The sequence below is a fragment of the Taurulus bubalis genome, assembly GCF_910589615.1.
Source record: "Taurulus bubalis genome assembly, chromosome: 8".
Lineage (NCBI taxonomy): Eukaryota > Metazoa > Chordata > Actinopteri > Perciformes > Cottidae > Taurulus > Taurulus bubalis.
The window spans coordinates 15,835,040-15,850,928 of NC_136596.1; the positions used below are offsets into that span (position 1 = coordinate 15,835,040).

The 15,889-nt window shown below is 41.7% G+C and overlaps 2 protein-coding genes across 2 annotated transcripts; both read right to left on the reverse strand.

The window, feature by feature from the left end:
* Window positions 1-1,108: 1,108 nt before the first annotated feature.
* LOC306740323 (TBC1 domain family member 10A-like) lies at window positions 1,109-9,775 on the reverse strand. The gene is made up of 9 exons (XM_079222458.1): window positions 9,490-9,775; window positions 7,940-8,039; window positions 6,700-6,807; window positions 6,170-6,276; window positions 5,954-6,068; window positions 4,992-5,057; window positions 4,221-4,410; window positions 3,964-4,118; window positions 1,109-3,195 (listed from the first exon to the last, which is right to left on the reverse strand). The coding sequence occupies exons 1-9, from the start codon at window positions 9,669-9,671 to the stop codon at window positions 2,692-2,694; spliced, it is 1,527 nt and encodes a 508-aa protein (XP_079078584.1). The 5' UTR covers window positions 9,672-9,775; the 3' UTR covers window positions 1,109-2,691.
* A 669-nt stretch (window positions 9,776-10,444) lies between these two features.
* On the reverse strand, window positions 10,445-15,857 carry sf3a1 (splicing factor 3a, subunit 1). The gene is made up of 16 exons (XM_079221604.1): window positions 15,826-15,857; window positions 15,619-15,702; window positions 14,873-14,982; window positions 14,588-14,789; window positions 14,247-14,501; window positions 14,079-14,153; window positions 13,837-13,987; window positions 13,547-13,743; window positions 12,820-12,937; window positions 12,418-12,725; window positions 12,067-12,303; window positions 11,790-11,988; window positions 11,499-11,653; window positions 11,055-11,156; window positions 10,895-10,966; window positions 10,445-10,803 (listed from the first exon to the last, which is right to left on the reverse strand). Exons 2-16 carry the CDS (start codon window positions 15,664-15,666, stop codon window positions 10,702-10,704), a joined length of 2,331 nt encoding a protein of 776 aa, XP_079077730.1. The 5' UTR covers window positions 15,667-15,702; window positions 15,826-15,857; the 3' UTR covers window positions 10,445-10,701.
* Window positions 15,858-15,889: the final 32 nt, after the last annotated feature.

Genomic DNA, 15,889 nt, shown 5'->3' on the forward strand with positions numbered 1-15,889 from the left:
ACATTTTCCAGCACCCATTTATTTTGAATACATTAAACAACCAAGATATGACATATCAGTTAGACTAGCTTTCCTAGTCTTTGTGCTAAGCTAAGCTAACTGGCTGCTGGCTGTAGCTTCATATTGACCATACAAACACCCAAGTGTGGCTAAGAGTCAATCTTCTCTAACTTTCAGCAAGACAGAACAAACTATTCCTTTAAATTGAAGCCCCCATTCCCCCATTGTTGTGCTTGTTTTTTGTATATTTGTCCATTTGTGTGTACGTATGTTGAGAGAAACAGAAAATTACTTGTGTACACACACATACATTTCTGATTCTGTTATAAACAAACAAAACTTGAGTATGCTGATTGTTTAAATGTATTTCTAGGGCTAAATGCAAGGCTGTCACAAATCTTAGCTGTGAACTTACTGCATGTCTTACAGAAGTTTTAAAACCAATTTATCTTCCGTTTCTGAGGGAATCATAGGCCCTTCGTTATGACGCCCCAGGGTGCCACAGTACCATGCACATAAACTCCTGCTCAATTCAAAGTGATAACTCTGGAGCTCCATCTGGTGGTAAAAACAGAATATTCAACCAATTTAGATCATCAGATAACACATGCAGCAATGTGCAGGTTTTATGATGGCTTTAAACAAAAATGTATTAAAAATGTTAACTCATGATGAAGATGCATACTGCCTCATGGTTGTCAAGCATCTCTAATAATCTTAATGGGAATGATAAAATACCAATCCATCTTTAGAGTAACAATCATTTTCACTTGCGAAGTTACCCACAAATTTCAGATTTGTCTAGTGTTACAAATGCTGATCTAAAAGATAGTCCTACACTTCAAATTATTTAGAGATGTCTCCTCGGTTTATCTAACTGCTACATCAAATATAGCATTACACATTGAAAAATATATTTAATTACAAAAAAATATGTTATTTTTATATCTACACAATGAGCATTAAATTAAAATATAACAAGTGAAAGGTGAAATGTGTAATACAAGCAACTAAAAATCTACTGCATACAGCCAAGTGGCTGCTTGAAAATGTATTATCCTTTTAAACCACGTGACTTTTTAAAACTGACCCAACACATACATTGTTTAGCAGACTTTTTTAATATTAATCATATACAAAAACACATCTTACACATGTGTGCTTAAGCTCGTCAAAACTCCCTTTACTTTGTAACATTGTGATGAAAGTTAGAAAACAGACTTGGACCGTCACAAAAAAAGGATTGTCCAATATGTTTTGAAAAAGAAGCCTCACAACCCCTGGATGTTTCCATATTTTGCAAACAAATGAGCCAGGTTTTCAAAAGAGAAATGCTACAAATATCCCAAAGAAATCTTGAAATCATTTGATCCCTCTTGGCTGTACAAACAGAGTACGCCTGGTCACAGGTGGCGGTTGTAGGCCGTCTCAAAACAGCAGTTTTGATCTGCTTTGGAACTTCTAGCATAATATATAAAAAACAGACCCACCACGCATAAGACCTTCTTGACTATAACTGGATATTTGAGCTAAGCCAACAGGAAGGTCAGCACAATTAGGTGATTTGCACTCACTCACTGTCACAGGAAACGCATGCACAAATTCATACATTATACAGAATTGCATTTGGCAAGAGACAGCTTTCAGACTGATACGCTTTTAACAAGGCAGGAATGTATCCTACAGCGAGGAATGTCCAGTGTGCTCCTCTCTGCTGCCAGAGTAACGTGAATCACTGCTGCTATAAAGTGTCTGGAAGTGCCTGGCACAGTGAATATGGGAGTTGAATCACATATAATCTACAGACTCTGGAAAAAAGTGACCATTTGTGCACTAGCAGGGAATGCACAAACAACATCTGTCATTTAACCGTCCTTTAAACAAATAAGGGTTGTAAGAAAAGATGTGCATGAACAGTGTTGTGTAACTCAATCGCATGGATCAATTAAAATTTAAGAATAATAAAATCAGGAAATGCACAGTTTCCCTGACTGAAAAAAACAAACAGAAGCTCAATCTCAGAATTGTACCTCCCAAAGTTAGTGAATCCTGAAGGAATCCCATCCCTGCTGTGAACAGCTTACAGGGAATGTAACAGCTGGAAACCTCTGCCAGGCTGCCCTCTAGTGAACAAAAGCCCTCATGACATAATGGCTTAAAAAATAGAAAAGTTGTGTTAGAGTTGGACAATTTACATCCACTGCTGCAGTATGACTAATGGATTTAATAGTGTTGAATTGGAGCAGAAATATATAGCAAACTGCATTAGCTGTGGCACCTCATCGTTCTTTAGGTCCCATTTTAACCTTGAGGCCACACTGCTATAAAGAAATGACTGCTCCAAATAACTCAGTAACACGTCTCTCTTGCAGACAGAATACTTAAGCTCAGTATAAGAGCATCAACAGGAGTTAACATCAGCTTAACATGAAGAAATGGCGTAAGCATCAAAGTAGTTGTACACGTAGCCATGATGCTTTAGTGTATCACAGTAATGTAAAAGGCAAAATGGTGTCTAAAATGAATACTAAACAGTCCAACATTAGAATAATAAACCTTGGCAAGGCTGGCTGGCCGTTGGTTGAAGGGTGCTGGTGCTCCGCGCACACACACACGCACGCACGCACGCGCACACACGCACACGCACACACACACACACACACACACACACACACACACACAGCTGTAGAGCTACAGGTATGTGTCCTGCTCTGTGCTGCTAAGGCTTTGTGTGGATCGCTGAAGAGGAGATTCTTTGGCAGGGTGAAGGTCTGTAGGAGGCGCTTGCTGCTGGTGAGATGGGTCTGTTTCAGTCTGTGGCGTTTCATTGCTGACTGCAGGAAGAGGAGGAGCTGGTGGATCTGAGGGGGGCGGCGGAGGGCCATTGGGAAGAGAGTAAGGATTAGGGATCTCCACAACAGGCTGGGACTTCTTCATGCTGCTCTTCTTCTTCATGCTTTTCTTTTCCTCCTTTCCCTTCTTGAGCTGCGGGGTGGGCTGAGGCACCTCAAGTACAATGGTGGGGTTCTGCTGCAGGTCCTGGCGTCTTGGCGGCTCAGACAACATAACGATTCGAGCGCCATGCATCCTCGGGGGGGATTTGAAATTTAGCTCTCCGTGGTTCTTCTTCCAGCGCTTCAGCTGGGTGTGGTTCTCCCTTTCCACGTCTCGCGCTGTGACCGGCACCTCCAGAATCTGCGACAGGAAGAGACACGTCATTAGGTCATAGCTGGAGTCATTTTCATGTTCAACATATAGATCATTTTCAAAGGAACTGTGTGGTAAAAGATCAGCCTTCGCTGGAAAATACAGTATGTTCCTTCCACATTTGGTCATTGTGCTATAAATGTGAACTGTTTCAGTAAATGCCAAAGGGCCTCAAGGCTGCATGGTCCTCTACAGACCAGACAACCCTTCATATAAGAGGTGGTATTGTTAGCCTGGACAGAGACTCTCACAGAGCTTGACACAGGAACTAGACAGTGACCAGCCAGCACTCTGGTCAATTTGTCTCTGTATCACTTCACTTCACGCTCTCAGAGTCTCTACTGTTTCCTGACCACCACAACACTCCAAACATATTTAAATGATTATAGCAGTGTAATATGACTTATTGTCCATCACAACAGTTCATTTCTCAAGCAAACTGGAGAAATAGAAGAAGAAGAAAAATATCACCCATTGACAAACTAATCGACAACACTTACTGTATTGAGGTTGTTTATGAGTGACAACTGAAAAAACAATGAGCATAGTCCAGCCTACATGGACCAGGCCTTGTGTGACATAAATATTTCAGTATTTTTTATATATTCAACTAATTTAACTCCTCCTGCACCTGGTGGAGATTGAGAATGTCATGCACCGACAATTAAGCAGGATGAATGTTTACCACCAAGGGATTTGCACACATGCATTCTGGTTAAAGACTTGTCTCCCATGTTGCTGCCTCTCTGCTGTTACCTCTCGGACCAGGAAGCCCTCCTGAATGTATCGAGGCTCTATGGCCCTGAGAAGCTCCATGGTTTCATACTGGCCCTGGCAGGCCTTCAGCTTCTCCCGGGTCCCCAGCATGCACTTCAGAAGCACCAAACCCACACGAAAGATTATCTTCACTCCTGGGAGAGGGGAAAGCGACAGGCGTTTGAGTACCAGTGTGATATAGTTCTACCTACAACATCTGGTACCACTGCAACTGCAGTGCTACAAGCCATTGTTACCGTCACAGAGGAACATGTCCCAGACACGCAGCACAGAGGCCCAGGGCAGCGTCCTGGAGAAGGCACACATAAACCATTCAGTCATGTAGAGGATGGGGTCAATCTTGTGTTTCTCCAGATGGCGGAAGGCTAGCGGGGAGACACGTCGCAGCAGAGCGAACAGGATCTCTCCATCTAACTGTATAGCTTCCTGAAAGAGACACAAGTAGGAACGCATTAACAGAGAAAACAAAAGTCATTGTAATCTCTATTGTTGGTGCTAAACCTGATATGCAAGTGGATATTCATCCATTCAAAGTAAAGCAGTCCAAATGCGTCATGTTTCTGGAAACATTCAATAAAAAGAAAAAATCTTGTTTCCATTAAAAATTAATTACATAATAAGAATACAATGTTGAAACTTCAGGACAAATTTATTACACAGGATTGTTTACTTGTGTTTTGATGCAATCATAAATGGTCTGACAAGATTGGCAACACCTCTTGGTTTCATCAGTAAGTTAGTGCGCGCGCGCGCGCGCACGCACGCACGCACGCACGCACACACGCACACGCACACGCACACACACGCACACACACACACACACACACACACACACACACACACACACACACACAGCATTCCAGTTACTGTAAAACCCAGCTAGTTAATCTGGATTATAGTTCTTCTTGTGACAGCAAAGTCAGATGAAGTAATACACTCGCTCTCTCTCTCGCTCTCTCTCCACCTGGTGATGTCATTGTGCATGCTTGTATGAGTTTCAAGCTTACCAGGCCAGGACTGTAGTAGCCAGGAAGGTACTTCTCACAAATTTGGACCAGCCCCCAGAAGGCCTCCTGTGGAAACATATACAGATGAGATCAGGAAAACCAGTAGAACCGTTAGTTTTACAGGACATTTCTGCATGCTCACAAGGGAGGCAGGTTAATACGGGAAATTTTGACTTTTTTTTAAATAAAAGCTCAAATATAGCCACATGCTTTATTCTGCCATAATAAAACCCTTTGGATACGTAGCGAAGGACAAAATAAATCGTGAAGGACAAAATAATGTGCATATTAGGACACAAATAAATCATCAGCATTTAAAACCTTTACACTCAGTTGATGTTCATCATACGCCAGTTGGTTAATTTGAACTTGTGCAGCCATTCTTTAATGATTTCTTCACATAATTAGCTTGATTTCAGAGAACTTTCTCCTTGACAAATTTAATAATTTTGCATTATTTAAATTAAATACACTTGTCTCTTTAGAGCTCTGTTGATTTTCTCATCGGACTTCAAAAACTGACATACCAAATTGAGGATCGGCATAGATCAAACCTAAACAACTAAGCTGGGAACGCTAAACTTAAATGCCCGGGGTTTGTAGAATTGTCTGAGTTTTATGGCTGTGAATTAGAAAACCTACATCGACAGCCCAAAAATGTCCCCATGGCTGCAGTCATAATGTTCTTACTATTCAGTCTCTTGAGCAGCTCAAAGATTTATCTCCAGGTGACATCATCTGTACAGTCTGTCTGTGCTGTTCAGCTAAAAATAGACTTGTCCAAGGACAGAAATTAAGACAGAGCTGTAAAATGCAATAAAAAACACGGGCAATTTCTATTTACGGGTAGATCTCAATAAGCTTTACAACAAATAAACTCCCAAGCCAACACAGCCTACCAATGGTGACAGTACACACTACTATACGGTAGTTTATATGGCGTCTGTGGTGGAGGAATGTACCTCAGCAGGCATGTGCATAAGCAACACAGCAGCGATGGGAGCCTGAGCCTGGCAGTATCCCTCCTCTGGTCTGTACAGAGTGTAGGCCTTAAGAACACGGAACAGGTCCTGCTGCCTGCGGAGCGTCGAAACACCAACACAAAATCAAATTGATGGTCAAACAGGACTGCGGCATCAATCCCAGTCTGTAATGTCACATCATGTCAGACAGCGTACCCGTGTCCTCCCCGTGACACAAACATCTCATGGAAAGGAAACTGTCGATGGAGGTCTTTCTCAATCACATCTATCCATTTGGGGTCTCCAGGCTGGCTATCCAGCTCCTGACAAGACACAGAGGACATATGGAGATCTCTTTATTACACACGAACGGCACTGAGGGCATTAATCAATTCAGAAAATTGATATTCTCGGAAAATTCAAATCAACAATGAAACCACTTCTTGCTTAAGATTTGTACTCTACAATCCTGCAAAAAAAGAAGAAGGCTGCATCATTAGCTAAAACACTTAATTTTACTGTTTGAACCAAATGTAACCAACACATCAGGGTCCTCAACCAAAGAAGTAACCCACAGTTTCAGTAGGAATTTCTACAGAAATTTAAACAATTCAATTCAGTTTATTTTATATAGCCCAACATCACAAATACAAGTTTGCCTCGGAGGGCTTTACAATCTGACAAGAAACAAGAAAAGTACAGCATAAAATAAACTGCACAGAGGAAGTGAAACAGAAATCTCTGACCTGAAACTTTCCTTGGTTCTGCTCTTTCTTCACCTTCCCTCCCGACAGGTAGAGCCATGCACGGCCTCTGAGAGCGGGAGGGATTCCTTTCTGGCACCGCAGTCTCACCTGAGCCACAGAGAAACAAGAGTTTCCCAAATAAAGGAAGATACAAAGGACAATGGCTTGTCACAAGTAAAGAAAGGTTAGTCCAGTATGTATAGTATGTAGTAAAAGCACTGGACCCGTCACTCGGTATCGGTTCCTTTTCTTGAATACATTCTTCAATATACTGCAGTTATCTGTTTAAAACACTGAGTAACACAGTCTGCTGTGAAAAATGCCTTTTGAAAATATTCACCAAGATTGGTTTTGGTCAACAATACTTGGACACTGTGCCATTCATGCACATTGTAATCACAGAAATTCTACCGAGATACATACTCACTTTTTTGCTCGTCATTTTATCTGAATGGAGGATTAATGTAGTGGACTTAACCGAAACTCTGTAATGTAATTACTGAGTACAGTGGTGCACAACCACAATCTTCCTTAGAATACCTCAAGCATAACAAGCTATGATCTGTCATAAAGAGCCACTTTTGACACAATAGATTGGTTGAAAGAACACTGGTGTTGGTTTAACGTTATTTTAAATTTTGATATGAAGCTGGCACACTTGCCCAAGGAAGGTGTGCTGCAATATTATTATTATTTGACAGGGTCTTGCAACTCAAACACACCGTTTCTTCTTGCCATGAGCACCTTTCCACTCTGAAAAGCTGTCTTACATTTGAGTATAGCTATATTTTATACTCACAGCACCTTTATTACATGGTTGTCCGTAGAAAGTCACTACAGCCCCACCCTGAAACTGAGACTGTCAATTTGTCACATGGTGCATGATGCGATATAGGGATAGGTTGTGTCCTGCCCTGCTGCTGACTCATGGAAACAAGCTGAAATTGCAGCTCCGTGTTGAATTGCTGAGTGTTTCACACAGAACCAGCTAGACAAGTGAAGCTGCTAATAATGTGTCCAAAAAAGTATTGTCCATGTGCAATCAAACACTGGAGCAATGCCATTTGCCACTACTCAGGATTGATTGTTTCCAGCATGGAGACAATGGCTTTCAAAAAAGTTTTAAAACAAAAGCACAAATTCAGGTCTGGCCTAACCACATGGCTAGTACCATACAAAAAATACAAACAGGACACTTGACATTACACTCCACGTTATTGAGTTAATACTTTATGCTGACCTTATTGAATCTCTTGATCATCCACTTATCCCAGTGGCTGAGCATGTCCAGCCATTTCACCTCCCTTTGCCTGAGCACCTGTGGGGGTAAATCCTGAGCTCTGGGAACGCAACGGAGCAAAGACAGGGAAAACTAAAAGTTCATATTTTGTCACATTAATTCAAAATTAAACCAAATTAGACTGAACACCTGGAACAAAAAAAAAGAAGCCTGTGCAATTTAAAATGAGGAAAGTCTGAAATAAACGTTTTAATTGGCCGAACATAAATAGGCAGTATGTTGGCAGGGTTTGATAAAAACAACAAAAACATCTCCAGAAGGCTATTCATCTTTCCGAGTGCACCATCAGATCTGCGTGGGTGGCCATTGCTCATATTCAGTCAGTAAACTATGAACCTTAGTTTGATGAGACTATAAAAAACAGAAACTCCTATCGAGCCAATTTAATTGCAACGCCTGTTAGACCTCAACGATCTGCAGTGAGGATTTTACTGTTTTGTGATGTAATTTAACTTTAAAACATTTATAGGGAATAACTAAATTAAGGGAGTGCACATAATATTCTCAAGCAGAAAAAGAAAAACGTAGGCAATTCAAACCTACATTAGGAATGAGGTCTGATGCTTTACTACGGTATGTAATTATCTCATCAACACAGGCCTGTAATCGTGGAGTTCAAACATCTTCAAAGACAGCTTTTTTAACATGGGACAGCCCACTTAAATAAAAAAAGTAGCCGAAGTTATCGGTTATATGTTGGGGATCAGTACAACAATATTTTCTCCAGCTTTAGCTTCTAAAGACCTTAAGCAATCATGAGTTACCTTCAATTCACTGCCAAACAGTGCAAGTTAAACCCTGGATTTGTGACCACCTATAAAGCTGTGAGCCAAAAGAGGCCCTCTAGTAACGGGGCACCAGAGCTGTGGCTCCAAGTCTGCCAAAACTCCAGAAAACAGGAAGCTCCCAGCCAACCAGTGCTTGGCACAACTTTCACTCACTCCTTCCACTATTTCACTGCTATAATTTGGGTTTATTAAGGCCAAAGAAGAACGAAAGGCCTTCATAGGAAAACTAAACAAAAAAACACAGATGCTTGTCTCAAAAGCTATGAATAAATTGATTCAAATCCTAACAGCAAAACAAGATAGTGTGTATTGCTTCTTCAGTTTTTCCCACAAATAAAATTGAACAGTAAGTAATACATCTATGAAAAAGGTACGTTTAACAGCTACATGGTAGAATGAAGAAGAAAAAAAACAGGCTATATGTTGTCTGAATCCACTTAAGCCTCTATCTTTCATACATTTGTCATATTGGGTGAGGCGAACACTGAGCATAAACAACACATTGTGCCACGCAGCTGGTCGGCAGCTCTGTTGTGCAGAAGCACCAAGACAACGTGTGGTATGTAATCACAGCAAGATCAACTGCGACGTTATAAACCTGAGCTTTAGCTGAGGTGGAAAATATATATATATATATAGTTTGCAGCCTTTAATCCAGGTGAGACGACAATGAAGCGCCGAGTAGAGTTGAGACAAACTTACGACGCCTCCGTATGCTGCTGGGCTCCACCAATGAATCCATATTTGTCGGTTTGTCTGTCGCTGGTGAATCCGTTGATCTCGGAGTCCGACCCCAGCGAGCTCTCGTCGTCAACGTGACTGCTGCTCACCGTCCGGATGCTCCTCGTGTCCGCGGGCTGACGGCCGTTCTCTACCCGGGCCATGGCGGCTCGAGAGCTAGCTGAACGTCAGCGAGCTTGTTGACAGCCCGAAGTCAGAACTGCTCCTCCGCATATGTTGTGGGGCTAAACCGCGTCGACGCCATGATTCTCGGGACGCGAGTTTAAACTTCTCCCCCGACTCCTGTTCGGTCTATAAATGACACGTGTCGCTAAGCTTTAGCTTGTCAGTGCACATTAAACAGGTTAATAAGAAAAGTTAGCGAGCGAGGTCAACTTTGACGCTTGTTCCGATGTAACGTTAGCTCGCTAATGGTGGGCTGCTAACGTAAAGTTAGCCTGAAGAGCTAGAGCCGACACAACCCACAACTATTTTGTTTATGACGGTCCTACCTTCAACCAACTACCCCTGTGCGGTCAGCTTGTATTTCATAGTTAGCCATTAACTAACTATGCTGGATGGTAAACGGACTAGTTTGTCATGTCCTCAGCAAACGGATGTGTTGACTCGCTGTCCTGTCATCCCGAGAGTGCAGGACAGATTTCAGTCTCGACAAAGTCTGCTGTCCGGACTTGGTACGGTTTCTCCTAGCGGCTGCCTGGGGAAGTGACGCTACGCCTTCTGTCTGGTTACACGCGTTCTCCTCCAATGCACTTCATTTAATCTCTAAATTACAAGTCACCCACCATTTTAGTCTAGACTAACCATTCGACATTGTGTTTAGTCTGCATCACTAATCTTAGTCTTATTGTGCATCTGATCACATTAACTGGTTGCTAACCGTACACATCATGAAGCAACAAAAACAACATGCATTTAGTATTCCTTTATTTAGCATTATAAGTCATTACATGTTGATAAAAGTTACTATATATCATCATGAAGACATCAATAGTTGAACCAATCGTGTGAAGCCATGCCTGCTAGTACAGTACAATTAATTGAGCACTTTAAGTTAAGAATTAAGAAAAAACAAAAACATATAATTTTGAAAATTATCATTAAACTAAAATGACAAGACAAGAGTGAGTGAACAAACATTCACATGTAAAATATTTCTTCTTGCTGCATGGCTCACTTCTTTCTTCCACCTCTCTCCTTCAGTCCCAGGTGAATCACCGCGCCGTTGCTCATGTTGTAATAAGCCAGGGAGTTGGAATCTTTAATGAACATGCCCTAAAAAAAAATAACACAAAATACAATGTATTATTCTATAAAATCAGGTTAAAAAGTTCAAGTGAAAGCTAAAATACAAATAATACTTTACCTCAAACTGTAACTTCTGTTTTCCTGCTGCCATGCCTGTAGCTTCATGGATTTTGACTTTAATAACAGACACCTGTGGAGACATTGGCAGATCGATAAGAATTCAGTCAGTGCACTGGCTGACTTAAAAACAGGGAAACAATAAGCCACCATTTGCAAACCTGATCTGTGAGTGGGACAGTGAAATTCAGCACTTGGCCATTCAGCTTCCATTCGGTCTTGTCCTGCATGTTGGGTACCTGGACTTTAACTGCCACGGGACCCTGGAGAGGAAAAATAAATACATCATGGTTCAAGCTAAGACGATCAGTTATTTGGCCATGTCGGTTACAAATAAATGTACTTCTATCACTAAAGAGATTGGTTTATCAATGAAATATTAAATTCACAGCCATCACAATTGAACATATACCTAGACCCACTCATATAAACAAACCAGGAACAATTCATCACTTTGATTTGGTTGTTCCTCTGTAGTCCGTATATTTAAACCCCTGCCTATAAATTTGGCTTTAATAATGAATCCTGTGTTTTTAACTTTGTCCTAATAGAGATCACACCATTAACTATTGTAAATAAACAAACATTTCATTGCGCCAACAAACCTTATTTCTACGAAGGAACTCCTCCTCTGGCATAAGGTTGTCTTCTGTCTTCATCTTCTTGTTGACGGGCTCATCATCGTGAGGTGGCGGTGGGTGGGATGGTTGTGCAGGAGCAGAGCTTGGGGGTTGTGGTACTGGAGGGGCAGGGACGAATGCTGAAAAGAAAAAGCAGTCGTTTCAATTTAAAATAATAATGAGGAGGCTTTTGTGAAAAGGTTCACTTAATGTCCTAAATATTTACATTTATATTTTGAATGTCAGGGAAAAAATGTATAGAAACCGTCATCTTACAAGTTGGAACGACCATGGGAGGCGGTCTCGGGGCCATCATGTGAGGTGCTGATGACATTGGGACCACATTGATGCGGGAAGCAGGAATCATGGGAGGCATTGACGCTATAACTTGTCCTGATGCAAGGCGCACGATAGGAGTCATAGGTCTTGGAATTACTGGTACAGCAGACAGGAGAGTTGTGCGCCCTGGTGCCACCTGTTTACAATGAACACATAAGTGAGTTATTGGTTTTATAATTTAATTACAAATTAATATTTTTTTCCAGTTACTCACAGAGTGGGTTGGGCGAAGCATCGACATTGGGGGTCTAGGCATATTCATATGAGAAGACATGGGAGAATGGTGATGAATGTCACTAGGCTTGCTTGGGCCAATTTTCTCCCTGGCGGCGTCCTCTCCTACCAGTCCTTTGGCCTTGTGAATGGCTTCAATCTGCTCTTGTAGGGTGATGTTGGCCTGTGCTGCCTGCTGGGTACGAGCCATGCTCCCCGAGTGGCCATCCCAAGTAACCTGGTAACATGGAAAGAGAAAATAAAGTCCCGACTCAATTTCTCAAAACGACTCAAATCCTCAGGAATTCCTTAAACCCCGTACGGTGTAAAATAAACCCATGAATGTAGTCACCTTCTCCTCTGGCTTCTGGATTTCTTCTTCACCAATCTTCTTACCGATGGCTGTCTCTTCCACACCAAAGATATCTGTTCGCCTCTCAGCCAGTTGTTTCAAGCTACTCTCGATATCCAAACCAGGAGCATAGACTTCATCTTCGGTCTGTCTCTCTCTGATGCTGCGGTCCCTTTGTTCCAGCCAGCGTGGATCCAGCAGACCAATACGCATGTGCTCTTGCATCTTACTGGCTTGGATCTTCTCGCCAGTAATTGGTGAGATGAGGTACTCATCTGGAGTAATGATTGAGGGTGGAGGCTTGGAAGCTGGAAGAAAAAGATGGTTTAAGATTAACACACTATACATAGAAACAGCTTGTTATGCAATTAGTATTCCCTCATCTAAGGGAGCATGCGTTACCTTTGGGATCGTAGTCTTTGCGAATGATAACCTGGTCTGGAGTTGGGGGCAGTGGGGGTGGCATAGGGTTGTCTGGTGGCAATGGAGCCTTCATGCCATCTTCGTCATCATCAGATCCCTTAAGAAAGAAAGCAGGAGGGGGTGGATATAATGATATGTTGTTGTTACAAGCACTTACAAGCGTTTATTTTCAAACAGCAGGGTTCATACACATTTTGACCAATGGATTTCCATGACTTTAAACCAAATTTCCATGACCAAACATCTTGTGAAATCTCAGTTTATAGATGAAAAAGTGAGAAAACGTAGTATTTAAACTAACAATGAGAATTACAAAGCATACAGTATACCTTAAATGACACAAATGAATGAGAGACAATAGTTTGATTAAAAGAATAAACATTTATATAGATGCCTGTATGGATGCCTGTTTATATTTTGAGCGTCTTTCTTTTAAAAGCATATTAATTATTTCAAACTCAGCGTAAATGAACATAACTAATTTCCATGACTTTTCCAAAACTTTTGGGATTTTATTTTTTTCAAAGGACTTTTCCAGGCCTTGAAATAACCATTTAAAAATGACTTTTCCAGGTTTTCCATGACCGTAAGAACCCTGAAGCAGAGGGTCTGAAAACATTACTACATGAAAGAGGGGCCAACCTGCGATTGGTCAACGATTGAGAGTTTACAAGGCCCAGCGATTTATTTCTTCATCATTTCTTACCTCATCCATATCCTGCACTTGTGTGTCTTGATCAGGTTGTGAGGGCTGACCTCCACCCCGAACCTCCCTTTCATCGTCTTCATCCTCACTCTCAACCTCCATCTCCACCTCCTCGCTCTCTCCATACTTCTCATAGCGCTCTTGGATTAGGATGCGAGCGCCAAGCTCCTCTGGTGTGGTAGGTGGGGGGAAGTGGCCTGGGGAAATAGAGATGCCAGTAAACATAAATTATTCTAGCTACATTTAGGGGCTTACATGTTGAATAATTACAATAATTGTGGATATATTACCTTGTTCGTTGGGCTGGAAATCCACCGTCTCAACCACTACAAAGTCATGCCAGTCAATTTGAGCATACGCCACACGTTCTTTCTCTCTTTCCTCCTCCTCCTTCTTTCTCTCACGCTCCTGGAACTTGGCCCACTCAACACGGTACTTCACCTGTCGGTTGAGCAGAAAGACAGCTGCTTAACATGGGCAAAGTGCTATTAAGTGCTTACTCTGAGAAACAGTCACAGTTTAAGGGGATTACCTGGTCCATAACCTCTCTTGGATTCTCAGCCTCTCTCTTCAGCTTGGTCAGAAGGCCTTTGGGCGGGATCAGAATCTACATGTTTTGAGACAAGATCAAGACGAAGTTTAGCATTCCCTCCCAAACATAGAATAATGGCAATATCAGCGGATCAATATGTGAAGTCACCTTTGTGTACTGCTCAACCAGTTTGGTGAAATAGTTGAAAAGGCTGTGCTGTGGCCGCAGAAAGTCAAACTGGTAGTTCCTTTGTTCTTTCTGCATGAGCTGAGTAAGAAACTGGCGGCCATTGCGAGCAACAAACTGGGCAGTGAGCTTGACAACATCAAGATCAAATGCTGAGATTGATGGAGGATCCGCAATAAACTCGTACTCAGGAGGTGGTTCTTTGGGGACTACTGCTTCTTGAATCACCTGTTGCACCTATTGATAAATACAAAGGTATTTTAGTTGTTGAATAAATAGCAATTAAGGACAAACAAAAAACAGATTAAAATGCCATGGCTTACTTTTTGAGCAAGCTGTTGAGATTGCAGCATAGCCTGCATAACCTTGGGCACTGCTGCAGATGGTTCCTGTCCTTTGCCCTCCTTAAATTCATTGACCTTGTGACGGTAGTAGGCATGGTAGGGGTCATTTGGGTTGAGGAAATTAAACTTGGGATTGTTGATTTCATTCTGACGGATTCTTGCTTCAAACTCCGGTCCATTCCTATTAAAGGAAAAGGAATTGTTTTAAATCATAAACATAACAACCAGTTAAGTCTGCAGCTGTATAACAGATGAGTAGCCAACCTGGCAACAAAGCTGGCTGTCTTGTCAACGATGTTTCGAACTTCAGGAGGTGGATAAATGATACCAACGATGGGTTTAGTGGCTGGGGTTTCTTCTCCTGGAGCCTCATTCTGTTGGAAAAATTCATATTTGTTCATCATTTGCAATATTACTTTTGACTTACTACCAACACATTAGCTTCAACCTTCACCCAACTTACATGGAAGTAAGCTTCCTTAACCCATGTAGCATCACGGCATGCATATAAATTTAATTTAATTTGCAGATGTTTTGAGCTATCTGATGGTCATGCTTCTGTCACCACCTCAATGGAAAACTTGCGGCACTATACAATATGAATTATACTTAAAAAATGAACAGCCAACAGAATATCCCTCTTCTCTGTACAATTGTATTCAGGTAGGTGTATATAATGCAGATTTCGCGGTAAAAGTCATCACGGCAAACTATTTTTGTCTACAAGTCCAACAGTTTCGAGGGCGAACGTTACATTTGCTTATTTTAAAACATCCAATTGAGTTTTAGTTTAAGCTAACGTTAGCGTTGCTCGTGAATTGACCATGTAAGCTAACTACAAGCTAACTAGACTTGCGCCTTGTGGCGATTATCCAAAATAGACGACAACGTTATCTACTCTGCAATTCACGTTCATTAAAACACAGGTCAAAGTAAATTGTCCACTATTCTCCCCACTCCGAAACAGCATGTTAGCTACATTGTGAACATGAGCTAACTAGGTTAGTCACCTTGTTGTTGGGCTCCGGCTGAACGATTTGAACAGGCCCAGGCGGCATGGCGAAGTCTTTCTTTCGGGGAAAACTGGAAGTAACCTGCAAACACCAAGCCAACCAGAAGAGTTATGTGTGTTACATGCACATAGTATACTATATAGTTAGCTCGAAACACAATATATAACAAATCAAAGTCTACATTTGCTGTAGTTGAACACTTACTGCGTCGCGCTTTCGTTGACCCAATAAAGACGTATTACTTCAGGACACACGCCGCTAAGCATTA